The following is a 27,726-nucleotide window of genomic DNA, read 5'->3' as shown; positions in this document are numbered from 1 at the left end:
GGCCTTGAGATCACCTCATTATCCACATGAGAAGGGGGGGCTGATTCCAGAGGGTTTCTCTTTGGCTGTTAGAGCTGGAAAGGGCCTTGAGATCACCTCATTATCTACATGAGAAGGGGGACTGATTCCAGAGGGTTTTCAGAGAGTCCTGGGTGGGTGGTTTTGTTTTTTCTGGCGGTACGCGGGCCTCTCACTGCTGTGGCCTCTCCCGTTGCGGAGCACAGGCTCCGGACGCGCAGGCTCAGCGGCCATGGCTCACGGGCCCAGCCGCTCCGCGGCATGTGGGATCTTCCCGGACCGGGGCACGAACCCGTGTCCCCTGCATCGGCAGGCGGACTCTCAACCACTGCCCCACCAGGGAAGCCCCCTGGGTGGGTTTTGGGGCGGCGGGGCACATGGTACTGGGAGGTGGGAGCGGGAGCGGCCGTGGGGCAGCCCCCGGGCGCCCTGAGGCCGGAAGAGGCCCCTGCTCAGGGCCTTGGGGCTCCGGGGTGCCAAGAAGGGGGGTCCCCGCCAAGCCTGCATTCTCCCTCTGGGAGTTTGGCCAGGTGTCGTCTCTGCATCGTCCTGGGAGAAGGGTCTCTGCAGGGGCCTGAGCCCCCGGGGACCATGAGCCAGCACGTGTGGCTTGGTGGTGGCTCGAGGTCTGCTTCCGGACAAGCGCTCCAGGCCCTGCGGTCACCGCTTACTTCTCGTCACGACAGACACCAGGGGCCTCCTGTTACCTGCGTGGCTGATTGAGAGCAGGCCGGACCTCCCCTCCCCTTTCCCTCTGAGTGTCCCCATTTCACAGATGAGAAGCCACGTGCAGGCACAGTGTTCTTTAGACCACGGACTGCAGGGCACACGATCTTTCTATCACCTGTGAACCTCTTTTGTCAAAATAGTATGTTAGAGACATGGGACTCAATCTTTGCGACCTTTTTGCCTGAAGATTTCAAAATGTAGAAGCACAAATAACTTTAACACTCGCCTTTGGGAGGCCTGTTGAACTCCCTGTCTGTCTGTTCTTCCCTCTGTTCCACACTCTTCGGCAGGTGTGCTAGGCGGCCTCTGGGCCATCCCCGTTCCTGGGCCTCACACCCTTGTTTGGCCCCCTCCCCAGAGGCACCAGCTTTCACATCTTGCCTTTAATTGTCCCTGCCGGGGCCTCTGCATGCGGCTGCCACCAGCCCGGCTCCTCTGCACGAGGCCAGTTCCGAGTCCATTTCCTGGGCCCTCGGGACACCATGTCTTAGGCTGAGCCTCCTGGAGCAGACTCAGACGGAGGGCCCTCTAAACGCTGGGCAAGGAGGACCCAGGAAGGACCACACAGGACAGGGCGAAAAAGTGGTGAATGTATCAGTCAATCCAAATGAGTGGTGACTGTAAAACAAGAGGAATTGTGTTTTGTTTGGTTTGAAAGTACATGAAATTAAATTACAGCACGGCAGGATGAGCACTGGCATAGGGGAATGGAGGTCAGCTGTTTCTGGGAGCTTATCTCCACTAGGAAGAGGACAAAGGTGTGATGAAAATTTGAGTTTTATAAGGTAAGGATGCATGTTGTAATCTCCAGGGTAACCTAAGACAATAAAATAATAAGTAAATTTTAAATTAATAGAAGGAAGAAATGGAATAATAAAAAATGTTGAATTTGAAAGAAGGTGAGACAGGAGGAAAGGAGAGACAAAGGGCGGAGAGCAGGAAGGACAAGTAGGCAGCCTCCGTGAGGGGGTTCAGCCCAGCTGTGCTGGTAGTTACAATAACAGTAAAGGGGTCAAATATCCCAGTTAGAAAGGAGAGACTGTCAGGGCAGCACTGAAAGTCTGGTTACGCTGTTTGCTAGGGACACATCAAACGCGAATGGAGGAACGGAAGAGGAGACAATGTGCAGTACTACTCAGAAGGCTGGTAGCGGGGCTGCACTGATCGCAAAGTGGCCTCCCAGGCAGAGCGCCCCACGGGTAGACAGGAGCCTTCGTCATAGTGAGGCAGCAGGGAGCTGCAGTTATAAACTTTGTCTGCATTCAGTTCCACAGTCTCAACATGTCTACAGCAGAAACTGACAGAAGTAGGAACAGAGCTGGACTAACCTGTACTCACAGCAGGAGATTTTTTAACTCCTTCCTCAGTAACTGGCAGACTGAGCAGGAGAAGTTCAGTAAGAGGTAAAGGATCTGAGCAGCTTGACCTGCTGGACTCATGTGTGCGGCACCCAGTAAATTCATCCTTTCCTCCTCGTGGAACATGTAGGGAAGCTGACCATGTGCTGGGCCATAAAGCAAGTCTCAACAGGTATGGACGTCTCTTCACCCAGAGTCTGTCCTTGGCCACAGGCAGGTGTAGCAGAAACCAGTGGCAAAGAGGAGATACCGCACTCACATCCAGAGTGAGAGGCTGAGTGATCTAGAGTTCAAAGAATCACTGTGGAAATTAGAATATATTCTGAATGATAAAGAAAATACATCTAAGCCTGTGGGATGTAGCTAAAAGTGAGCTCAGAGGAATATTTGTAGCTTTACGAGCGAATGTTAGACATGAAGGAAAGTAGGAAGTCACCTCAAGAGGTTAGAAAAAGAACTGTAAAACAGACACAAAGGACGTAGAAGCTGGACAGTGATGAAGGTCACAGCAGAAATTAATGAAACAAACCTATCAAAACAATCAGTAAAGAGGCATTACTTCCTAACTCATTTTATGAGGCCTCGAAAACCTTGGCACCAAAACTGAGACACCTTAGAGGAAAGGAGGGTTATGGGGCAGCTCGCTGCCGAGAGAGGTGGGAGGTCCTAAACTACATGATGTCTCCTGGGTCCAGCTGTTCATGTTTGTTCCAAGGACAGTGCTTTTCTAACATTTGAAAATCAGTCAGTGTAATTCACCACATTAACCAAGTAGAACGGTCATATATCATCTTAACAGAAGCAGGAAAGGCACTTGGTAAATTCAATATCTGTTCATGGCTAAACACCTTAACACGGTCGGGGTTAAGGGGAGCGCCCTAACCTGATAAGGACATGGAGAAGCCTACTGCATGTGTCAGACTTAAGCTTCTGTTTGAGATCGAGCGAGGAAAGATGTCTGCTGTTACCATGTCCATTTAAATGTTTACTGCAAGTCCTAGTCAGTGTACTAAGAAAGTAGAACAATGGAAGTTAAAAAACGGGGCTTCCCTGGTGGCGCAGTGGTTGAGAGTCCGCCTGCCGATGCAGGGGACACGGGTTCGTGCCCCGGTCCGGGAAGATCCCACATGCCGCGGAGCAGCGGGGCCCGTGAGCCATGGTCGCTGCGGCTGCGCGTCCGGAGCCTGTGCTCCGCAACGGGAGAGGCCACAGCAGTGAGAGGCCCGCATACCACAAACAAACAAACAAACAAAAATGTGCAAAGGAAAATTCTCCCATGATGTGATCGTAACATGGAAAAATGCAAAAGAATCTATGGATTCTTAAAATTAATGACTACGTTTAGCAAGGTTGCTGGATATATGGTCACTATACAAAAATCAGTTGTGGACACAGTTTGAAAATGACATGTAGGTTCATTGTAATTTTAACCAAAATCCCAACAGCTGTTTTGTGGAACTTAAGATGATTCTAAAAATTTTGTGGAAATGCAAAGGGCCAAGTGTAGCCAAGATATTCTTGAAGAAGAATAAGGTAGGAAGACTTCCTCTATGAGCTGCTGAAACTTATTATAAAGTTAGAGAAACGTAAAACTGTGGAAGTGGCGGCACACAGATAGATGGATAGACAGATAAACAGCGGAGTAGGAGAGAGAGCAAGAAACAGACCCAGCACCTGTGGATGTCAGGCCGTGTGTGCAGAGCAGGGGTGAGTGTGGTCTTTTCAGTGGTGCTGGGGTAAGTAGGGGTCTACGTGGAAAAAGAGAGTGAAAGAGAACCTGATTCTCCCTCACGCCGTGCAAACGCAGTTAATCCAGCTGTGCCGCAGATCTCCCTGGGAAGGGCAAAACGCGAGTTAGTAGGGGTTAAAGTAGAGGCACATGTCCGTGGTGTTGGGGAGGGAAAGACTTTTTAAGCTGAACACAAAAAGCACTAACCATAAAGACCAAGGCTGACTCTGACTCAGCGAATACTCGGAACCTATGTTCATGCAAGCGCACCTTCCCTCGAGGGCAAGGACGGGGCGGGGGGACACGAGTGCGGTGACCCACGGAGGCTCCTCACAACACCTACCAAAGCAAAGTGGGCAAGAGATTCAAACAGGCCTCTGATGAGAGATGATCCACAGTGGCAAATGCGGCCTTGGAAAGGCTTCCAACCACATTAGTCACCAGGGGGGCAAGTTGCAGCCAGTGAGGTCCACATCCCAGGAGGTCTGGAGTGGAAGAGACTGGCGGACGGCGTGAATGTTGGTGCAGACGTGAAGCAGCCGGACTCTTGCCAAGCACGGGGGAGTGTTTGCTGTCACTAGGGACACTGAAGACATAGGTGTCCCGAGACTCAGCATCCCTCGTGTCTGAGACGGCACCGTGTGGACCAGGAGACAGGCAGCAATTCAAGGCGGCGTTGTCGTGAGGCTCCCAGACGAGGCCACCTCTCCTACCCACAGTGTGATTGGCTCGTGCTAGAACGCCCTGCGGCTGCCTCGTGGTGTGCAGGTGTCACGGGAGCAGATGGACACCAGAGAGCGCGTCTGCACAGTTCCATCTGTGTGGCCGTGGCTCGTGGTGGCATGTCCAGTGCAGAACTGTGGAGAGAAGCGGTGACATGGCTACACTTTCCCTGTGACTTGGTGGGGCAGCGTCGCGGGGGACGAAAGGGGAGGGAGGGGAGGTGAGCTGGTGACAGGTGGGGGGAGGTGGGGGCCGTGGGGGGCGTCCTCCCTGGAGGGCTCTCGAGACGGGAGGTGTGCAAGCGTCGGGTGGGTTTCTGTGAGTTTTGGTCCTGCTCATGGCGGACTGTCACCAAGGAGGGCGGGACCTGAGAGGCGGGGCAGGAAGAGTGGAGTCTGCACTGCAGGCCCGCCTCTGCCTGCAGTGTGTAGAGCCGGTCTCAGAAAGAGCGCCTTGCGTTTGTGGGACATCTTCAAGGCTCCCAGGGCCTCGAAGTGGGACCTGGGTGCAGGGGTCCCAAGCTGAGCAGTGCAGGCCTAAAAGGGAACAGTGCCCCAGCCCAGTTTCCGGGAGCTGCCCCTCCCCGTCACCCACTGGAGGCTGTTGACCCATGTTGTGCGTGGAGCTGGCTGAGCCACTGCTGGCCGTTGGCAGGAGTTTCTCCGTGCCTGCCTGCTCCGGCCGTCAAAGGCAGCCTGTGCTGGTTGCTCTCACCTGAGCGGGCCCAGGGGTTGTTAGCAGGACTGGCAGTGCCCGGCCTGGACAGCAGGGGGCGCTGAGGCCACGCGGTTCCCTCCCTGGCCACTTGTCCAGACTTCTCTGCTCTGGAGGGAGAGGGGGCTTTGGGGGGTAGGGGACTTCGCCTGGTCCCTCTGATGCTGAGGCTGAGGTCGAGTGAGCTGCTTTGCACCAGCTCCCTGAGCTGTGCTGGGCTGGCCCCTGAGACTGACCCCCTACAGCAAAGGCAGCAGGACCCCAAGCTGGGCCTCAGACCTGAGACTGAGAGCCCGGTTGCCGGCTGTGGCCACTTGTCTGGTTTGGTTCACTCCTTCCCACCTCTGGCTCACCTTTGGGACACTCTGGGCGATTTCCAGAAGTCCCATTATCCAGGGTGAAATCTACTCAGACTTTTCAAAACAAGCTCTTTTTACCCCTTTCTTACTTTTGCTGTTTTCCTATTTCTAGGGGAATTTAACTTTGAAGTTTTTGCTTATTTTTAAAAAAATTTTATTTAGTTTTTTGTTTTTGGTTTTGTTTTTGTTTTTTTTTGGCTACACTGTGCAGCGTGTGGGATCTTAGTTCCCCAACCAGGGATTGAACCTGCTCCCCCTGCATTGGACGCGCGGAGTCTTAACCACTGGACCACCAGTTTTTGCTTTTTTTGGTTTTTGACATGCTAGTCTACTCTTTAAACTATGCACATAGGAAATTATCTTAATTCTCTTTAAGATCCTATTAACTCAGGGCCATATACTAGGTTTTCTCAGTACCTTGAGTGTCTCCTCATTCGGTGACTGGTTTTTGAACGCCTACCGTGTGCTGACGTTATTCTGGCTCTGTGGACAGCACTGGACAAAACTGACACCAACCCCTGCCCCGGAGGAGCTGGCCTCCCAGCAGGGATGGATGGACATGAGGGGCGGGAGGTGGGGCACAGGTGCTGCGGGTGAGTAGGAGGTGGGCAGGGCAGCTTCAGGGTTTGGAAAGGGTCCCACTGGCTGCTAAGCCGAGAATGAACAGTAGGGGTGTCGGGGCAGGAAGGGGGACAGTTAGGATTACCCTTTGGGCCGCATGGTGGTTCGGGTGAGGGGAGGGGTTGGGGAGTGGGGGGCTTGGGCCAGGTAGATGGCGCATGGTCAGACTTCTCACCTCGGCAGTGCTGTGGGGAGACTCGAGGGTCCCCACCCACAGGGGTCACAGCCGAGGCCCTGAGGCGGCCGCGGGAGGCCTGGGGTGAGGAGCTGGGATGGCAGGTGAGGCCGCGTTTCCTGAGCATCTCCCCATGGCGGTCACCACGGTCGCTGTGCACCCTCCTCCGGTTGTGCCTTTTACCCACTTAGCCTCTTCCTGGGGAAGTCTGGGCATCCCCGAGTGAGGGTGGTCTGGCCCTCACCGGCCTCCTTGCCCTCGTGAAGGGGCGAGGGGCCGGGCAGGCTGACACAGGCCTGTCTCTGAGCTTGTCTGCGCTCATCTCCCTTGGTTACTTTGAACCTTGAGTAAAGCGTGTGTCTGTCCCCTCCAGGTCCAACTGTGCCCGGGGCTGGGCGGAAGCCTCGGGAAGCCCTGGTGGGTCCAGGGTATTAAGGAGAATGTGCCCTCCCTTTTCCAGCACTGGCGTGGGGTGGGGGATGGTGACTGGTGAGAGGCTCCTGGGGAGACAGGTGACTCTGCAAGGAACCCACAACAAAGAAGGAGCTCTTTGGCCCTGAGACCCCACCTGCAGCCCCTGGCCCTGGGATGCAGCTCGCCAGGGTCCCCAGTTCCCGCTGGATGCCCTCCCCTGCCTCTCATCTGTCCCTTCTGGCTGGAACCCCTCCCCAGCATACTCCCTGAGCTGCCCTGACCCGGGTCTGCGCACCCCACAGGGACTCTCATGCCATTTTTAGCTCAGGACGGACCCCCGGGCAGGTGCGGCCCCAGGGAATAGAGGCCTCTGTGTTCCTCCAGCTGCAGGACTCGCCCGCGGGTGTTGTCGTCGGGCTTCCAGGCCGGGGTGCCCCCCAGACCCCCCTGCTTTCCGGCCATTTGCTCTCTTGTGGAGGTGCCAACAGGATGGCTGGCCTCAGCTCACAGAGGGGGCTGTCCTGTCAAGGCCGAGCTGGGCAGCTCCACGCCGTCCGCTGCCACCAGCCTTTTCTTCTCCTGCCCGAACCAGCACTTGCTGGGTTTGTCAGGGGCTGTGCTGGGCTTTGTGGCCCCGGGTCTGAAGCCGCCGCCCCCTGGCCCCAGGTCAACACTCCCACCAGAATAAGGAGGATGCAATGGTGGGTGTGGTTGGTGCTCAGAATGTCCTGGTCGCTTGTTCCAGGAGCTCCAGGCACCTCTCTTTCCCCAGGAAGTGAGCTGGGCTCTGGGCTGCCCAGGACACCATCTAGTACCGGGGATTCTGTGGCCAGATTCTCGCCCCACCCCTTCCTCTCCTTGCCTTACGGACAGCAAAGGAGGAGACAGAGAAAGCCTGAGGGACAGAAGAGCCCAGAGGGGACAGCTGCACCTGGACCCTGATGGTCCTGGGCTGCTTTCTGGGCTGAACGTGATAAACACGCCAAGTGAAATTGTTCTGCTTCTGCAGGGACACATATATTTCTGTCTGAAATGATTAGAATAAAGACAAGTTTGACACCAAAGTGGTAACCTGGGCGGCCCAGCACCTGGGTGCTAGGTTTTCCCAGGGTCACAGGAGGTCCTTTCCCTGTGGGCATGGCCTGTCCTGCAGCCTGTTTCCCGTCTTGGTCCCTGGTGGTCATCTCCAGGGTCTGTCTGGTGGGCCTTTGGGGCTAGGATGCTGCTGGCCCCCGCTCTGGCTGGGAGGCCAGCACCTCCGCCAAAACCCTGGGAATCGGAAATCAGCGAGGAGGATAATCAGGTCAGAGTCACGGGCTCAACTGATCACTGAAGACCCCATTGTTGTCTTTCCAGAGCCCTCCAGCGGGTTTTCTCTGGACATGTGCTTGTGTGCACATGTGCATGTGGATGGGTGTGTGTGTGCAGGTGTGCACGTGGATGGGTGCGTGCACGTGGATGGGTGCGTGTGTGCAGGTGTGCATGTGGATGGGTGTGCGTGTGTGAAGGTGTGCACGTGGATGGGTGCGTGTGTGCGTGTGTGAAGGTGTGCACGTGGATGGGTGCGTGTGTGCGTGTGTGCGTGCTGGAAGGGGAGGCTGGGCAGTGGAAAGGATGTCGCTGTGTCTAGCCCCGTGTTTCAGCCCTGCAGGCCTGCAGCGCGTACCTCACAGCTCCTCCCGCCATGACATCTGTGTGCCCAGAGGGCCTCGTTTGTAAGGGCACCCCCCCTTTCTTTAAAGATGAGGTCCTGCCAAGGAGAGGGTTCGAAGCCCCTCCAGGCCAGGCGGGCACCGGGGACCCCGGGAGCTGGAAGGAGTGGCTTCTTATGTCCTGGAGCCCCCCTCCCGGGGTGGGGGCAGCTGCACAGAGGGAGAGGCGGGGCTGCGGGTCCCCTCCCTGCCCCTCCACACAGCCCTCCCCCCCTGTCCGCCAGCCGGCGAGGTCTCCCCCACCCCCCTTGCTGGCTCATCACAGCCCCCGGCATCCCCCATTGGCCTGTTCCTGTGCTCCGTGGTGGTGGAGAGGGTGACCGTGGCAGCCTCTGCTCCTTCCCCTCTCCTGCTTCCGTACATTTATTGTGTGAGAAAGCCTGTCTGAGGAAGCCCGAGCCAGTGCCCGCTGGTTATCTCTGAGAGTTCTGCCCGTGCAAAGAACACTCACGCTGGCCGTGTGCGAGTTTCTCCCACGGAAACAGAGTAAGGTGGGCTCGGCGCGTTCCGGCTGGCGGCCTGACCCCCAGCCCCAGGCCATCATCCCCGCCCGCTGGCCCATGGGCACCACTGCGCCCACAGCCCTGGACAGGATGTGTGCCGAGGTCCTCCCGGTCTAACACGCCAGGAGCGAGGGCCGTTCCTGGAGCCCCTCAGACGAGACCCCGGGCACCTGCTGAGGAGAGGTTTTGACAGGGAAGCACCTTGGGGAGAGCAGTTTATCCTGAATGTCCAGAAAGCTAGCAGGTAGCTCTGCAGTGATACCTAGGTTCTGGAAACAGTTTTCTTTTTCTTTCCTTCTTGCCTTTTAAAACCAGGACCTGCCATGGCCCCCTCGCGTTCAGGTTGTGTCAGGTGTTGGGAGGCAGACGGCAGATCGTGGAGCGGGGACCGAGGCCCCGAGACAGGTCTTAGGAACACGGCAGGTTCCCGGGGCTGGCCCTGCACACGCGTGCACGTGGAGCTCACAATAGACTCGTGAGCCTCTGTAATTAGCCGGCGCACTGCACCACGCTGCTAAAAACAAATTCTCTGCAGCTGCTCTGCCGGCTGAGCCATTACCCCTATCAGCTGAAGGTTTATTCTTCTGATTTGGTAGAGGAAATACTTTTAAAATGATCTCACAGCGTGATTTATGTAAACGGATTTTTTTTTTCTTTGTACGAGACAATTGAGATAGAGTCTGAATCCCTGGCAAACCACAGCTTCCTGCAGTGTCCTGTTGCCATGGGTTACGGAGGGAGCGGGATGGAACTTCATCTGAAATGTCTTTAAACTTTCTGACGTGCACAGGCGTGTGGCGGGGCTGCATGGTGTGTTTTAGAGCTGCGTGCCTGGTGCGGGTCAGAAGTTCTCCTGTCTTAAGATGAATTTGGAAAAAGGGTTGCCAAAGGAGACTCACGTTTTAAACAGTCAGCAGGTAAGCTACTCCAGATGTTTCTCGTCACTTAAACGGAATTGTTTAAAGGAAACTTGGCATCTTGGTTACTGCTTTATTTTCAGCCTGTTTAGAGAATGGTAGCTTTTAAGTGTAAACTTTGAAAATGTCTTTCTTGTGTCTACATCATGGAGCCTGAAGTGAGTCCCGTGGAGGTAAAAGCCCGGCTCTGGGACCACAGACCAACACCCAGAGCGAGGCTGGGTTGGGGGTCGGTCACACCGGGTCCCCCCCGCAACCTTTCGGGGGGACGCTGCCCGCGTCCTAAGTCAGACTTACAGAGAGCATCCATGTTTCCTTGCCCTTACCATCGTGATTGTAATAGATTTTGAAGATGAGTGAATTAATTTTCTTGAGATATTCAATTTCGACCAGATACCTGTATTACAATTTTTCTTACTCTTTAAATTACTGTTTCATAGCTAACATTTTCTCTTGTTTAAAATTGAAGTGTAGTTTTCTTTTTTAAAATGGATTTACAACGTGTTAGTGTCGGCTGTACAGCAAAGTGGTTTGGTTGCATATATCTAGCATTTTAAAATGTAATGAGCTGGTTCTGCTTCATATACATACATGGGGAACTACTTACTGGCAATCGTGTGGAATGATTGATTAGTATCTAAGCTTATAGAGTTGAACTTACTATAAAATGTTTTTAAAAGATTTGAGATTAAATAAAAAAAATAATTTTTAATTTCCTCTCGTGGCTGTGCTGTGTTGATGTAAAGGCAAACATAAATTTAAATTATTTACGAAAGATTGTTCCCAGTTACTGGGTACCAGTTTAAATTCATTCTTTTCTGAGAGTTGTTTCATCTTAAAATGTTCTCCTGATGTCTAGTTAGAGCCTTCTGTAGAGAACAGCAGGAGGAACTCCTTGGTCAGAAGTGACTGGTTTGGGTGTTGGGTTTAGGAAAATGACTGCATCATTCCCTTTAAATAGAAAATAGAAGTAGGTCTGCTGGACAGGCCAAGAGTCCTGCCTGTGAAGGAAGTGCAGATTTAATGGATTTTAAAAATATTTACTATGTATTTTGAAAACTCCTTGTACTGATAAAACTCACTTGAGAGGGTGGGCTGGTGGCTTCGATGTTTACGGGAGAGCCTGCTGCCTGCCTGCCTCTGGCCCTCTCTGCAGGAGTACTGACGTTTCCTGTCCATTCCATTTCACGTCCTGGTGGAAGAGGGAACTTTGGATACACTGTGTCCGATATATGCACCAATTGACCAGTTACTAACTTGTACATATATGTAGGCTGCATTTTCATTCCCATGGTATATAGAAGCAAGTTTTAGAAAATGTTTTTTGAGTGAAAAAAAACATCACTAGAAATCTGCCTTTTCCTTGCCTGCATAAACGATTTGGATTCATTTTGAAATTTTGCAAATGCTCAACCCAGCAAATAACAAAATCTGCTTGGTAAGGTCATATTTTAAGCAATAGGAAATGGGCTGGAAGGTGGTAGGGCAGTGTGCAGTCCTCCGGCTCTGGCCGGCTCTGCCTGCGGGCCGGTGGGCAAAGGGGCAGAAAGCACCGTGGCCTCCAGGTCAGTCCTAGTGAGAGACGTCTTGGGGTGAAGGGCAGTAGGGCTGGGGGGCCTGTGTGGGAAGGCCGCCCTCCCCTTGCCAGCTCTGTGCCTCCCCCGAGCCTCAGATTGTCCATTTCTACCATGGGCGTGTCACGGGAACCCTAGGGCCCCGTCCACAGTGTGCATGTGCTCAAGGAAAGCCGTGACTTGTGAAGGGCGCTGTGTCTCTCGTAGCGCCTTTCATCTTGGAGAGGAGAACCCGTGAGCCTTGAGAGGAGACATCTCCCGTAGCCATCTAAGAAGCGCACAGGGAAGCTGATGGATGCGGACCCGGCAGGAACGCAAGGCCCTCACTGGCCAGATGAACCTGTTGGTTTCCCCATCTTTTTTTTTTTTTTTTTTGCGGTACGCGGGCCTCTCACTGCTGTGGCCTCTCCCGCTGCGGAGCACAGGCTCCGGACGCGCAGGCTCAGCGGCCATGGCTCACGGGCCCAGCCGCTCCGCGGCATGTGGGATCTTCCCGGACGGGGGCACGAACCCGCGTCCCCTGCATCGGCAGGTGGACTCTCAACCACTGCGCCACCAGGGAAGCCCTCCCCATCTTTTAGGAATGAGGTCCAACATAAGTAGACTTTGAAATGTATCTGCCTCTTTGCCAAAACAACGCGATCTATCATATTTAAACCACACTACGATGGGCTGTTACAGCCTCAGGGGCTAGTAAGATCGCATATTGAGGAGGCACAAGAAATTGTTGCGGGAAGAAGGAAAGCTTAGTGGGCTCCCTCTCTGGACCCCCTTGTGGACCTTGGAGCGGTGCCCGAGCGCCCCTGCCGTGTCTGACTGGCTCACTGGGGTGGGGGGCCGCGGCGGTGCTCCGTGCTGTGGCCGGGCTGCGGCCCAGGAGGGCTGCGACAGAATTGGCCATGTGCCGTCCGGCGAGGCAGCCCTACCAAGCAGAGGGCTGGGCCGGAGAGCTTGGTGACCCCGCGCCACCGCAGCCCGCGGCAGGCTCCACACCACCTTCTGGGCTGTGGGAGCAGCCCCCCGTGAGGTCGGGGCCCCGGGCACCGCCGTGGGCACCACCTCGGCCGACCTGACCCTGCGTCCCCGCTCTGCTCTCACTGTGCCAGACCCACAGTCCGCGTCCACAGCACCCAGTGCCGCCGGGCGGAGATGTCTGGCCTGCTTGGGCGTCCACTCCGGTGGCCCGGCTGCTCCGGGAGGGCGCTCAGCCCTGTGCGTCCCGGGCGTGCATACAGGTTCTGCCGCGTCGCACTTGGGCGGTCTTTGGGAGAGTCGGGTGTGGCAGCTCCGTGCGGCCTTCCCTCTGCCCAGGCAGGTGCCTCTGGGCTCTGGAGTCCCGGGGAGAGAGCTTGCCTGACACCAGGGGCTTTACCCCTGCATGCGCTGGGCTCTGGGTGGGATTTGAAAATAAAGGCTGCCCTGTAAAAAACGGTACAATAGTCTTTTCTGGGCGGCGCTGAGCAGGGAGGTGTCAGGACCGGCCGCAGCGGGCGAGCTGCATGGCGGTCAAGGCTGCGGGCGCCCGCTGAGGGGATGGCGCAGTCCAGGCGCAGCTGAGAGGATGCGATGATGAGCAGTGCGTCCCAGGGAGGAGCCCTGGAGGAAGGCAGCTCTGTGTGCTGGGGCAGTGAGGACCTAAAGCGGGAGGCGCAGGGTGGCCAGGCGTGGGCCGCTGCTCCCTTCCCTGCAGAGCGCACGCCAGGACCCCGGCTGGCCCTCTGCTGGTTGCGGGCGGCGTGGGCAGGGGCAGATCTGAGCTCGCGCCCTTCTGTGGGCTGGCATGTCTGAGGCGCGGGGCCCGCTCTCTCTGAACCTCTCCGGGAGAAGCTTGATGGGTTGTCAGGGAGCCCTTCAGTTGACCGAGTTTCTTTTTAGCTCAGATGAGCTGACTTGTGCTCACTGGCCTCTCCCCCCACGTCGGCTTCTCCTGCTTCTGCCGCCCTGGGTGGTCCTGACCAGAGCTGGGGTGGCACCGGGCTGTGTGCCCAGCGGTCTTTGCCAGCGGGCATCCCGTCGTGCTGGGTGCACCCCAGTCGCTCAGGCCTGCTCTGCCCCAGGCCTCTTCACCTGAAAACTGCATGGGGCAGTGGCTTCGGTCTGTCCAGGACCGTCCACTGTACCCCACTTGATCTGTGGGCTGCACAAATTCTTTTCTCCCTTTTTAACGCTCTGATTCTTGTTATCTGTAGAAGAAGAAGGCCTCCTAGTATACTTGAAGGAAATGATCATCTTCCCTTTTGTTCACATCTTCCCTTTCTTCTGTAAGGGGCTGGGTCACCTGGAACTGGGCTTCCCCTGCGTCCTGTCCCTCCTTTCTCTTGTTGTTGTTTGCGTGGCCGCAGGCGGCTCCTTTCTCCCGGGTCCCCTCAGTGAGCGCTTCTCCCCTTGACTCTGAGCACACGGTTCTCATCTGGCAGGTGTGGAAGCTGGGCCCACCCCCTCCTGAAACAGCAGGACCTGTCTGCATCCCAGCATCCCGCTGCTACTTCGAGGCTGCCCTCCCCACCCCACCTCTGCAGATCTGGAGATGTGTCCCTTAGGACGTGCGGGAGGCCTGGGGGAAGGGCCCAGCCCTGCTCCTGCCAGGGTCCCCGACTCCGGAGCCCTGCGGTCAGCAGGCCCCTGGGCTCGACCCTCCGAGACCTTCCAAGTCTGTCTGACCTTATACTTCCTCACCCGCTGGCTCTCCCACCTGGGGCCTTGGGGGCCCTGCTCGCTCTGCCCCACGTCAGCCCCCTTCTGTGCCATGCGCTCCGGGACACCTGCCTCCCCGGGACGCCGGGGACTTGACTTTCTGGATTAATCTGCAGCCCCTCGCATAAGCTCCTGGGTTGCAGGTTTGTGGTAGGCACCCTGCGTCTGGAGGAGTGCGCGTTTTGTTGAGTGAGTGGAAGCCGTCCCAGCGCGTTCCCCACTTCCCATGCTCCCTGACCCCCAGGGCCGGCGCCCCCTGCCACTGCCCCTGGCCCGCCTGGGGAGCAGGGGCTCCATCTCTGCCGAGTAGAGGTTTTCAAGCGGTGGCTGCATCTTGGCCTCCACGAGAAAACGTTTCAAACGTTTCCTGGGTTTGGGCTCCAAGTTCAGAAGAGGGGGGGGCTTCGGATTCTGTGGACTCTTTATCCAGAAGGAGCTCCCGGTGAGCGAGCCTGTCTGAGGCTATACTCAGTGCCACTTCCTGCCCAGGACATCCCAGGAGGCCAGCGTTTACGTTAACTTGACTTGCAGGAGTCCGGCTGTCCTGTGGGGATGCAGACATGAAAGTTGTCCCAGACCCTCTGAGACTTCCCGCCCTGTCTACACAGTGGGGATGCGGGTCTTTCTTCCGCTGGGCTGGCCAGTGTGGAGGGGGTGTTTGTCTTCATTTCAGCAGTGAGGCCAGAGGGTTCTCGTGTAAAGTTGGATGCTCACTCCAAACCCCTAGTGTTAGTGTGGCACCCATGTGCTACCTCGTCCGTGTTCCTTTGGGCTTTTAAGTTTTTGTAATGAATGATCTGAGGCTTCTCCAAGGGCACAGTGGAAATACTTGCTGTTAAATTCTTAGGAAAATGCTGTGATTGTGGGTTTTCGGTTTCTTCTGATTTTATTGGAGATTGAAGAGCTCTTTGGGACACACACACACACAGGAGACGCATAGATTGCATTCTGAGCCGGGGCCCCTGCGCCCTCCGACTGCAGGCCCCCACTGCCTGTCCCCACCCCTCACAGGAAGCGCTGTGAGCTGCCTGGTGAGCCCCGGCCCGCCTTGTGTCCGGCCACCCCGCTGGTCGCTGGGCAGCGCTGAACACACCTGTGGTGCTGTCGTCCTGCTGTCACCACAGCCTCTGGATCGCAGAGACCCTCTGCTGTGAAGTCGTGGTTTGAATCTAGAACTCTTCCTTGCTGCACGTGAGCCTTGTGTCCAGCTATCTCTGGCTGAAACTGCTGGGAAGGAACAGTGCGGGGTGTGTGTGTGCACAGTGTGTGTGCAATGCTGTGGATCCTGGGTGGGCTGGGGCGCGGGCACTGCCCCTTTGGTTCGGGCCCCTCGAGGTCTATGGGAGGTCACCCCTGTGTCCTGTATGTAACCGGAGTACTGGGCGTCGTGGCTGTGGAAGGCTTCTCTGGAGAAGGCGTGGGTGAAGCTGCAGCCCAGGTAGTGGGCTCTCCAGGTGAGGCTGCAGGTGAGCGCTAGGGACCGGTTGGGGTGCTCCAGGCCAAGGGGAGGGAGAGGTTGCCTCTCTGCTCTCAGAGCCGTTCACACACGGCTTCCCCACGTTTGCACAGGTGCTCTCCACGCACCACCCCAGGACTACAGCCTGCGCAGGAGATGCGTGTCACATCAGGACACACGGGGTGTGTGTGCTCCCGTGCACGTGAGGCCGGGCTCTAAAACAGCGGAGACCCCGGGGCATTCGTGGTGTTTTGCTTTCACATTGTTCTATCCCATCTTATCTCATTTCTTCACAAATGCTGCTAACGATGCGCTGAATTGATTTGATAGCTCCTTGGAGGGTCGTGGCCTGCTGTGAAGGCCCCTGAGCTCTCGGAGCAGAGGGCGGGCTGGCATGTGGGTGGGACCAGCAGAGTGGCCCTCCATCCCTTGTCCGATGGCCCTTCATCCCGCCCCTTGTGGTCTTCCTGCCCCATACCACCTGCTGTCTTCTGTGCTCCGTCCAGCGAGCAGTCGCTTTAAAACTTAGACGATCGGGACTTCCCTGGTGGTCCATTGGCTAAGACTCCGCGCTCCCAGTGCAGGGGGTCTGGGTTCGATCCCTGGTCAGGGAACTAGATCCCACATGCCGCAACTAAGGGTTCTCATGCCGTAACTAAAGATCTTGCATGCCGCAACTAAGACCCGGTGCGGCCAAATAAAAAGCAAATAAATAAATATTAAAAAAAAACAACTAAGAGGATCAAGCTTTTAAAAGGCCAAATAAATATAACTTAGATGCAAATTGAATTGTTAGATTCTTAAGGCTTTTCATCATTGGGATTATCTCTTTTTTCAAAATGTTTAGGCAAGTTACAAGCCTTTGGTCTCTTATTTTAAGAACCAGAGATGGTTATTTAATATTTCTTATGTTCAAAGTAGGAAATTTTGTCAGTAGCTCAAAATTGAAAATATATATCTGTATATTACTATGTATCGCATCATTAGAAAATGATATATTCTCATAACTGCTATTGTCAAATGTTACTGACAGACTCGGCCTTGATAAACCAGAATCATATAGCACTCTTCATAGAAATTATCTAGAACGTTCAAAACATTAATTAAAAAGAAAATATCTGTGCACATGTGTGGCCCAGACACATTTCCTGCTGGGAATAGATCCAAATCAGCTAACACTGAACTATCAGGTTTAAGAGGCTGACCTGAGGTATGGAGATTGTTTGAACTTAAATTACGTATCGAAAATACTTTGTAAGCTTTTAAAAGCAAATGTATTTACGTTAGTGTAAACCCCAGTCTTGGAGACATATCATAGACCTTTTTAGAGCTGTTTAGTTATGGTATGGGTTTAAACTGCAAGCACAGAAAAATGCTCACTTTCCGGCACCTTTTAACCGGCAGCTTGTTTTCTGCAGCTGCACTTCTTATAAGAAGAGCGTGTGATATGGGAATGTGGGAAGAACCCAAGAAGTACAGGCTAATGAAAGCACGTTGATACAAATTATACTGAGTAACAGAACAAACGTTAGGCGAGTTAAGTGTTAGTTTGTGAAAATGTTTATAGCGGCCTAAGCAGGCCAGGAAATCGGGGGATGCCTAACGTTAAAAGTCACGGCGAGCTGCAGTTATGCCCTCTCACCCTTCGTGGGGGATCTTCTTTGGGAATTATCTGTGGGGGTTTCTGAACGTTTGCCATTTTCGATGCTTCCCCCCGTCAACCAGGATGTGCTTGAAAAGTGCAAGCCAGGCTCAACAAGGGTAATTGGATCAGAATTGGACGTGCCGATCCCAAGGTCAATAGAAACGATTTGGGGGTGGCCTGCCTTTCCCCCAAGGCTGTTGTCGGCAGGTTGCTTGCCTGCACCGTCTCATCTGCCCCTACGCCAGGCACTGGCCCCCTCCCCCGCCCCCTCCCGTGACAGCACCTGTCGCCCTGTGCTGCGCTGTGTCACCTCTTTCAGCCTCACCTCCTCTGATATTGAAGCCCCTGCGATGTGCTCCGTAGCCTGCTTCTGTATCCTTCTCAAAACGGCCAAGGAATCAGACGCTGACTAGGGATCCAGCGGGCCCTTTTGGGGGATATCTCATGTCAGTTCACGTGATGGCCCAGCTCTGTCACTCCCAGGTGTGTGCTTATAAATAGAATAAATATTAGAGAGTAAATGGGAGAATTAGGTTAATGATAATTATACATTATTTGCAAATTAAGTAATCTGGTCAGGAAGTCATCATCGACTTCTCCAAAAGTATGGAAACTTGGAGGGGGCAGTAGTTTTGTGTCCAGGTGATATTAAGGTGCGTCTCCATAGAGCTCTACTTTCGGATTAACGTCTGGTTGGGATGGAGACAGTTGCCAGGATAACAAGTCGCGAATAGAGAAGGTGGGAGACGCGAGGCAAGGCTGCGTACCTAGTTCCGGTGATCCTTCTGCATTGATTCGTGTCAGGATCCATCCCAGAGCAAACTTGCCTCTCGTCAAGGATTTCTGTGCAGAGCTTAGGGCCTTGGGTGGGCGGGGATATCCGGCCGCTCGGGGAGAACCCTCAGCACACAGAGGCCACCAGCCTGTGGCTCCGCAGATGCCTAGTACTTGGAAGGCACTCTTGGCACAGCTACCCAAAGTGGGGAAAGGGAAGGAAGTACATCCTCTGAGGCTGTGGCTTGTAGACTTTGAGTCCCTCCTGGAAAATGCGGAACAACTGAGACTTGGACCCAGGATGCCTCTTCCTGGTGGGCATCGTGGAGAAGTTCCCGGAGGGATGGCCTGTGGGCAGAGCAGCTCTCACTCCTGAGGGGGTTTCGCTGGCCCTGCTGCAGGCTGGCCAGGATTTCCTCTCTGTGCACCCTCCCAGTGCAGCCTAGTCTCTGCTGCTTGTTTCCTGTGCCTCCTCTCTGTGCTGCCATCCGTGTGATTTCTTTCAGGTCTGTCTTCCAATCCCCAAATTTTCTCTTCAACCTCTAATCTCTGTTAACCTCTCTGCTGAGTGTTTAATTTCAGCAGTTGTAGTTTTCATTGTCAATCATTCTGTTGGGTTATTTTTCATATCTACCACCTTACTTCCTCTTTTCTTTATTGCAACTTTTATTTCTTCACAATTTCAGATGGTTATTTGACATCTGTATTAGAACCTTCCAGTGTCTGAGATTCTGTTAATTGCTATTTCTGCTGGTTCTTTCTTGTGGTGGGGTTTCCTTGGGTTTGGGAGGGGGGATTTTTGAATTGTGAGCTCACGTCTGGGCAGGCTCACACTCTTGGAACTCCTGTGGGCCTTCCTGGAGGATTTGGTTTGTGGCTGCCGGAGTTGGGGCTCTTTGCCCCACGAGCGTCCGAGTGAGTGGACACGCGCCGCTCAGCCCTGCGTCCTGCCTGGCGGCCTTGGCGTCTGCCGGCTGCTCTCTGTTCCCTCCCCCTCTCTCCTCCCTCAGGGGTTCCCCTTGCTTCTGTGGAGCAGCAGTATGTTAGAAAGCATGTTTGTTTCTGTGCTAGCTTCACAATGTGTCTATAAATCTAAAACTGCTCTAAAAGCACGTTTGGGGAACTTTACCTGGATCTGTTCACACTGCACCAGAGGGTCCCCCACGCTGGAGTCTGGTGGCCCCCCACGCTGGAATCTGGCAGCCCCCCAGCTGGAGCCTCTTCAGATGCGCTGAGCCCGCCCTGCTCGCCGTGTCCACGCTCCCCAGCCCATCCCGCCTCCCCGTGGGCTGCCTGCACTCAGCTGCCACCTCCTTCTTGGCTTCAGGCACACTCCTGTTTCCTGGACCTTGAGTTCAGTTCATTTTGGGGATACGTGTGAGATTTTTTAGTGCATTTTGTTCAGTCTGCTAAAGCCTGAGACTTTAGATTTAGTCATGATTGTAACACGAAGTGAGCCACGTCCTTCACATTCGTGGATTTTGCATTTTATGACTTATTTTTCAAAATTATTATTGATAGTATTTCTGCTTTTGTGTATGGCCTTGCAGATTTTCTTCTCATAATCTCAAGGGAGTAATTTGCCTTTGATATTATTTAATTTACAACACGTTTGTAGGTGATTTGTTGTGAGCACGGGCAGCAGGACAGCCTCCCACAGTGCACTCATCCACCCTGGGAAGGAGACTCACCCTGCGCTTCTCGGGTGAAAACCAGACCCTTGGCGTGTGAGGGCTGGTGGTTCGCTGGGGCCTGCTCACTGCCTGCCTGTCTGGCAAGATGAAGGTTTCAAAGCTGGACCCACAATAGCCTGTGTGTTTACTATTGAAAAATATACGGATAAGGTACCAGGTTATAGTTCCAGAGTATTTCTGACCGAGGGCTCATGATGGTATGAAACGCTGACGAGCCCCATCCTAAAACCGTCAGGAAGCCTCTTCTTCTCACTGTCAGAGGACAGACCCTTGGGGGCAGGAGGGTAGGTGTAAGTCCCACAAGGTGAGGGGCTGCGACCAAGAGGGTCCCTTGTCTTTCGTGAAGTCGAGGAGGCAAGGTCTGGGGGGCCCTGGCGCTGGCGACGGGAGGGCCAAACAGTGAGTAGGGGATGCAGTTGACGTGGTGGCTCTTTTCAAAATTCGGCCACAAATACATGCTTTCTGTCCCCCGGGGGGATGGGGCTTCCACCGGAAGCAGCTAATCTGGGGCATCTCTGTCCTCACTTGTTTGGCTTTGGGCTTAGGGGTCTTAAAACATGACCTCTGCTTGTTGGGGGTGCCCAGAACTTGGGAAGGGGCTCCCCGTTCACCCCCGACGCCATGCACTCCAGTCTCCCTTCCCTCTGCTGAGAGGAAGGCGTGCAAGGCCTGGGGGTTCTGCAGTGGGTTTATTCTTAGGGCGTGGCTTGGAGGTTTCCTTGCGCCCAGCCCAGCACTGGGCAAAGACGCAGAGGGCAGCACGCCCGCTCCAGTGCCCGGCACCGCACCAACGGCCCGCTGGCCCCTGTCCCTGCCTTGGGGCCCTGCCTGCCCGCTGCTCTCGGAGCTGTGCCTGTGCTGTGACCAGGACATGTCAACAAGGCAGCAGGTTGCCCTGCACTGAACCCACTCCCCTTCCCGCGGTGAAGGCTCCCTGGTGTCTGTGCCACCGACACCCTCTCCTGCCTCCGCCCAGCTTTTCCCTTTCCCGACTCCTTCTCTGGAGCCCTCTCCCTCCATGTCCCAGGTGACCTTCCCTAGGTTGCAACCTCAGAACTGTTGACCCGCAGGTGGGTCCCCAGGGGGCCTTGCTCAGCTGTCCCCATCGGAGGATTGCTCAGAGCTCTTTGGGAGCCCAGCCCGCCTGTCGTTCCAGGACCTCCCTTGACGGCCTCCTCCCTCCAGTCCTGGCCTGTCCCCATCTGTCTGCTCAGGGTGGCTGGGCCTGGTGGTCGGGGTTGGCTGTGGGCGAGCCCCCACTCTGCTACCACCGGGGCCGTTTCACCCCTGCGCGGGCCGGGCCTCGGCGTGAGAGTGCCGAGCAGGGCTGTGGTGTGCCCAGGGCAGCGCCTGGCCCTGGACGGACAGTGGGCAGGGTGCCTGCCTCCTGGACCTGGGTGCGCCTCACGGACTCCAGCCCGGGCTGATCAGACTGAAGTTTGTAACACTGTTCTCACTGAGGTTGTTACTAAGACGGCGATGTCAAACGTGTTGGGATTTGTCCCCAAGTGGAGATGGGCTGCTTCCGCCCAGCCTGCTCCCCGGCTCGCCCAGGAAGCGCAGGGACGCGCCCCAGTGAGGCGGCTGGTCTCCTGGACACCCGCTCCCAGAACGGGGACGGCCAGAGTCTGCTTTTGCTCCTCACGTGGACGTGCTATCATCTCCTGACCTGTCATGAGGCCCAATTAACTCATGTCTCTCTCTCTTTTCTTTCAGTCTGCAACTGTGTCTGATGGTGGTAAGTCACAATTTCTGATGTATATTTTTATTATTTTTAATGAAGTTTTCAAATGTGGAGTGTATTTGCTGTTGGCTCACTCGTAACGATGTTTTCTTGGCCCTTCTGCATCCCTGGGTGGGGGGAGGGTTTAGTCGGGGCGAGTTTGGGGGCAGCGCTCCATTCCTCCCAGTGGCTGCCACCTGGGGTTTGGAAGCAGTTTATTGCAGGGACGTGCTGGGTGTGACAGCACCCTCGCCCGTCCCCTCGCATTCCTGTGCCAGCAAGTAAAGACCTGCTGCCTGCCTTGTAGAACTAGCTTGTAAACCAGCAAGTGGAGATTGTAGAGCTCTCGCTGAATTTGAGCAATTCTGCAAATTCGGGTGAGACGCTCAGTTGCTAAACTTCCCTTTCTTAGGAAAAGTTTAGTAGATAATTGGAGAGGTGTGGGATGAAGAGGAAGCTTACTTTCTGCCTTTAAATGATTTTGTTCAGGGGATTCTTTTAATGGGACTTCCCCGAAAAGTAGATGGCCAGAGATGTCCTACTTCACTTGAGATACTTCTCGATGTAACCCTTAGCATTTTAGTTCCGTGAGTTTTAAAAACCCTCCAAAATGATTTGGAGAGTTTCTTCCAAATGTTCCTTATTTCTTATAATACTTATAAAAGTCCTATGCTCACAGTTTTGGTTTTTTTTACTTGTTTTTAATTACTCTGTTCTGTCTATTGAGAGTTGAATTTTATAATTTGTCAAAATGTATCAGCACTTTATTTTCATTTATTTGCTGGCTGTGGGTCCCAAGTACTGCCAGAGCTGGGGAGTCACGGGGTTCAACGTTACCCTCTTTATTGTAAGCTAAAGAGAAACCAAGGGTTTCTGTTGTCCAACAACTACAGACTTCAGTCATGAGCCTTAGACAGGGTGGCAGATATGTGGCGGGGCTCGGCCTGGAAGGTGACGCCAGTCACCGTTCGCCGGCTGGGGTCAGTCCAGCCGTGGGAAGTACAAGAAATGTGCGCAGATACCTGAAGCTGAGGCCAGACAGATCCTAAAGTTTGTGTCTGGGGATTTATTTTTTTAATAAAAGGAATTATGTTACCTGTCTTATGTACAACAATAATCATGTCATTTAATCACCTTAAGCTAGGAGTGGGAAAAGCTTCCCTAATGAAAGGAAATAGGACCTGTGACCAACTCCAGGATAAAGTGAGTGGTTTTCACAGTGCTCTGTTCATGTTCACCTTTCTCCTGTGCGCTCATTTATCTTTTCTGCTAGAAGGCATTCATTTCTGCAGGACATTTATACATTTGAGAAGTTTATTTAAAATGTCCAATTTAATCATAATTATTAAGCTTTAATCATCTCTAAAGTTTTCTTCTGTCAGCGGTAGATGCAGGAACCCCGGGGAGTTTTATTATATGCTTCATTTTACAATTTTTGGAAAGTTAAACTTCCCAAGTGTGGGAAGCCCCAGACTCACAGCCCTGTGTCCTTTCTAAGGAAGTGGTGTCCTGGCTGGTGGCAGTGGTTCCCCTGCCCTGCTGGGGCTCCCCACCCCCAAGTCCCTACTTCTCTTCCTGCCTCAGGCCCCGGGCCACTCAGGATGGGCCCCTCCCTCATGAGTCCCTCTGCGGCAGAGCAGGGAGGGGGCAAGGTCGCTATTTCTTGAGCACGCCTTCAATTTCAGGGACTGCACCAGACAGTTGTATGTGTCCTATTGAGTTTTTCCATGCTTTTATTATTTTCCATCTTCAATTTCTTTTCTGATTACAAATAAGAAGAAAAAGTGATCTCATTTATTTTGCACGTTAGTTCCAGGAGGTATGTATTATATTCAGCCATCTTTACAGGTAAAAGCACGCAGGCAGAAAGAGGGTCACATAGACACCAAGTTAAGAGGCTGGGGCCCAGGCTCTGAGGTCTGCCTCACTGCAGACCCAGGCTCACGGTGCCCTGCTCCGCATCTCAGCCCTGGACCCTCCAGTTCCTGACACATGCTTCCTGGGGTCACCTTACCCCATCTGCGGTCGGGGCTGGTGAGAGGATCCAGGCACAAACTCAGAACCTGTGTCCACAGAGATGTTTCATGTTTGTGCTGAGCAGGAGATTCCGGCTCCTGGGGGCCTGGGAGCTCCAGGAACAAACTGTTTCTATGGGAAACGAGTCCTGCAGTGACTCAGGACCGGCTTTGGGGAGCAGCCTTTTCACAAGCTGCGCAGCCTCCACCTAGTCGTCGGCCTAGTTTGAGTGACTAATAGATCACCATTCAGAAATATTTTGTGTTCAGTTAACCTTGTCGGTGAGATCATTTGGACTCATTTAACTGTTGGACTCATTTCACACTTTATACTTTTATTATGTGTGTTCTCACCATATAGTTAGTTTTGTGGCTTTATTTTAAGGAAGTTGGACAATGCTACTTTCTCAATCTTTGTCAACCAGAAGTGTGTCTTTTCGATTTCTCAGGAGAGTGGCCCAAAGCCAGAGACCACTCTGTGAAGGAAGGATTAGAGGTCAGTCTCTGTGGAGGGCAAACCAGGACCAGGAGTGAGTCCAGGGAGGCAGATTCTACCTCAAGAAAAGGAAGAACATCCTAGCACGTGAGAGAGGCTTAAAAATGCAATGACCTGCCTTGTGGCAAATTGTCCAAACGCTTATTCACACCGGATCCCCCAGTGTGGGAACGGAACCCTGGGGAGCTGGTGGCCATAGCTTGGTGGCATTGTAAGGCCTTCCCGAGCAGAGGGGAGAGAGCCTTCCGGTCCCTGAACCGGGGGTTTGGCACAAGGCAGCTTTATTGTAATTAAAGTTTACTCTCTTATTTTCTTTCTTTTTTACTTTGTAGTACCAAGCAGCTTCGCCAGGACTTCCCCTCCCACCCAGCTCCCACACCCTGGAAGGGCCAGGCTGTCTCTGCCGATACTGGACCCGCCCTTTGAGGTTGGGAAGTTGGGGCATTAGGGAGCTTTCGAGTAAACGCCTGCACCTGCAGGCACGTGTCGGGCTGTGACCATGGGGGACGTGGCTCTGGCTCCTGGGGTCTGGGGTCTGGGGTCTGGGGTCTGGGGCACGTCCTCTCTAGCTGCTTCATACACATACCAACCTAGCCTTTCCAACCTCGCTCGCTCTTTGCAAGCATGCTGTGGCCCCAGGGTCTCCCCGTGACCTTCCTCCGTCTCCGCCCCCTGCATCCCGGCCCCTCCCACTTCCTCCGTCTAAACTCCGCCCCTCGCGGTTCGCTCCGCCCCCCGGGCTGGCAGGCTTCCTCCCCTAGTCTCCCGCGGCCCCTCAGACGCATGGGGTCTCGGTGGGCTCCCACAGCACTGTCCACTGCCAGCGTGGTCTCCCCGGCCTGGGGCAGCGCCCCCCGGAGCCCTGCGCTGACCACCGCGGCCTTCACTTGAGCGTCAGCCTAGGCTTCATCTCCTTCTGACACTGCTGACGAGGTACCATCATTTTAATTATTTATCGGTGTCACTGGCTTGTCTGCTCCCTCCACCCACTGGACAGTGACCTTCGCGCGGTGGCTTCAGCACAGCGATGGCACGGAGGTGTTTGTCAAGTGAATATTGAATTCGGGCATTTACAGTATGGCAGACAGCAGCCAGGGCCTCGGGGCTAAGACCTGCGTTAGGCCGTTAGGGCGGTGGCTTTCAGTTTTTCCTTCTTCGTGAAACCCTCTCAAAAAAACAAGCAAGCAAGCTTAGTAGAATCCCATTCTGTGAAACATGGCAGCAGAACTGTCTGCTGGACTCGTGGGGTGTGGCCAGGGCTGTAGGATGCTTCTGCATCCGAGGCCCAAGTGTCCACGGGGACACGTGTGCGGTTTCTTTCGTCTGACAAATCGTTTTGAAGTAGATTTTAAACTCTGTTGCCATAAATTAATAAGCAGTACTTTGTAATATTTCTGATTATTGTTCTAACATAAAAACCGGGACCTTTTGTAATATTTCTGATTATTGTTCTAACATAAAAACCGGGACCTTTTGAAATCAGAAATAATATCTGAGATGAAAGACGTGCATTCTTTAATTGTTGTTTGTTTTCTGAATGGAGACGGCCTTTGATTTTATATCTACTGTCTGCCCTGCTTTTCTCCGTCTGCCCCTTTCCAACGAAGTACAACTTCAGCCAAGCGATAGGACATGAGGAAGGGGGCTGGCAGGTTAGGAAGTGACAGGGAAGGCCGAGCGGTGGGGCTCCTTGTCACCTGGCAGCTGAGGAGCCCTGGCCACCGAGCCTGGGTGTCACCAGCCTGGGGCACTGACGTTGGCTCCATAAACTCTGGGCCTTGCCTGAGCCGGCTCAGTCCCGGGACTCAGTACTGGGAGAGGGGGACGGGGGTCTGGTGGAGGCTCTGCGCTTGCTGGCTAGTTCCTTTGTAACTGGTAGCTGAGAGATGTGCTGGCAGGTTAGGATCATCAGTAGTTACAGTCAACGTGGAGAGCAGCTGAGTATGTGGTGTCGAGCCAATGGTCCTTTAGTGACCAGGACTACGTCGTAAGCCTGGGCTGTGGGATGCAGCCAAAGAGAAACCGGTTATAGGCGAGGTCAGCACCCTAGGTCGTGCTCGGTACCCACCCGTGCGTGTTGTTCGGACTCACTTCTGATATCAGTAACCGCTTCCTACGCGAGGCTTTCTTTTTCCCTTTTAAAAATTATTTTACTTTTTTCCAGCTTTATGGAGGTATAATTGATAAAAAAAATTGTATGTGTTTAAGGTATATGGTGTGATATTTTCATGTACATACACATTGTACATTGTGGCATGATCACCACAATCAAGCTAATTAACACATCTGTCACTTCACATAGGCACCTTTTGTGTGTGTGGTGAGAACACTGAGATCGACTCTCTTCTCAAATGTCAAGTGTACAAAACACTACGATTATAGTCACCGCGCTGTACTTACTCATCTCACAGCTGACACTTTTCATGCCTTGACCCATGTCTCCCCATGTCCCCCTCCCCCCAGTCCCTGGCAACCACCGTTCTACTCCCTGCTTCTATGAATTGGACTATTTTAGATCCCACATAGAAGTGAGATCATACAGTTTTTGTCTTTCTGTGTCTGGCTTATTTCATTTAGCATGTCCTCCAGATTCATCTATGGTGTTGCAAAGGCAGGATTTCCTTCTTTTTTTTTAAGACAATAATATTCCATTACATGTTATATATATATATATATATATATATATGTATATATATACACACACCATAATTTCCTTATCCGTTCCTCCATGGGCACTTAACTGGTTTCCATATCTTGTCTATTGTGAATAACACTGCAGTGAACATGGCGATGCATATATCTTTTGAGACCCTGTTTCCTCTGGATGAATAACCAGGAATGGAGTTTCTGGATCCTATGGTAGTTCTAGTTTTAATTCTTTTGAGGACCCTCCATACTGTTTTCCACAGCAGCTACAGCAATATACATTCCTACCCACAGTGTAGGAGGGTTTCCTTTTCTCCATACCCTCTGCAGCACTCACCTCTTGTCTCTGATAATAGACAAGGCTGTCGACTAATGGGTGTGAGGTGACATCTCATTGTGGCTTTGGTTTGCATTTCCTTGAGATCAGTGATGTTGAGCATCTTTTCATGTACCTGTTGGCCATTTGTATGTCTTCTGTGTCTAAGTATATATTCACCTCAGGTCTTTTGCCCGTTTTTTAACCTGCTTATTTGGGTTTTTGTTATTGAGTTGTATGAGCTCCTTGTATATTATGTTTATTAATCCTTTATCAGATAGGTTTGCAAATCTTCGGAAGGAGTTCTGACCATGTGGCCACCGTTAAGCAGGTTAGACCCTCGGCCTCTTTGCTCTCACTCACCAGGGAGGTTTCTTCTCCTTCTTTGAGAAAGTCAGTCAGTTATACTCAAAGGCAATTTAGTTGGAAAAGGTTTTTTTCTATGTTATTAATTTGATTTTTCAGACATATCTTGCCTCTTCTTTTACTTTTTATTCATTTTGTAATAGTATTGATTTTGTCCTCAATCTGTTTCATCAACTGTGCTTTCTCCCCTTTCTCTCATAGAACATGAAGAATTTCTAAAGCTTTTTAGGCTGCGTTTTCTTCCAGACCAGACTTTGTGTTTGCTTTTTTCACATTCTATACCTTCTTTCCTCTGTCCGCCCACTCATCTACACATCCATCTACCTACCCATCCATCCACCCACCCACCCACCCA

The 27,726-nt window shown here is 53.3% G+C and overlaps 1 protein-coding gene across 1 annotated transcript in view; it reads left to right on the top strand.

Annotated features, from left to right (window-relative positions):
• The window catches only part of RGS12 (regulator of G protein signaling 12), a 94,738-nt gene that overhangs the window by 24,775 nt on the left and 42,237 nt on the right, over nucleotides 1–27,726 (top strand). Inside the window, 1 exon segment of the mRNA XM_029235959.1 lies at nucleotides 21,526–21,547. Within this exon segment, the coding sequence (XP_029091792.1) occupies nucleotides 21,526–21,547 (22 nt within the window).

The sequence above is a fragment of the Monodon monoceros genome, unplaced genomic scaffold (assembly GCF_005190385.1).
Source record: "Monodon monoceros isolate NGI ecotype Baffin Bay Population unplaced genomic scaffold, NGI_Narwhal_1 Super_Scaffold_20, whole genome shotgun sequence".
Classification (NCBI taxonomy): domain Eukaryota; kingdom Metazoa; phylum Chordata; class Mammalia; order Artiodactyla; family Monodontidae; genus Monodon; species Monodon monoceros.
The sequence above is the reverse complement of the archived record's forward strand: the minus strand, read 5'-3'. Positions and strand labels throughout refer to the sequence as shown.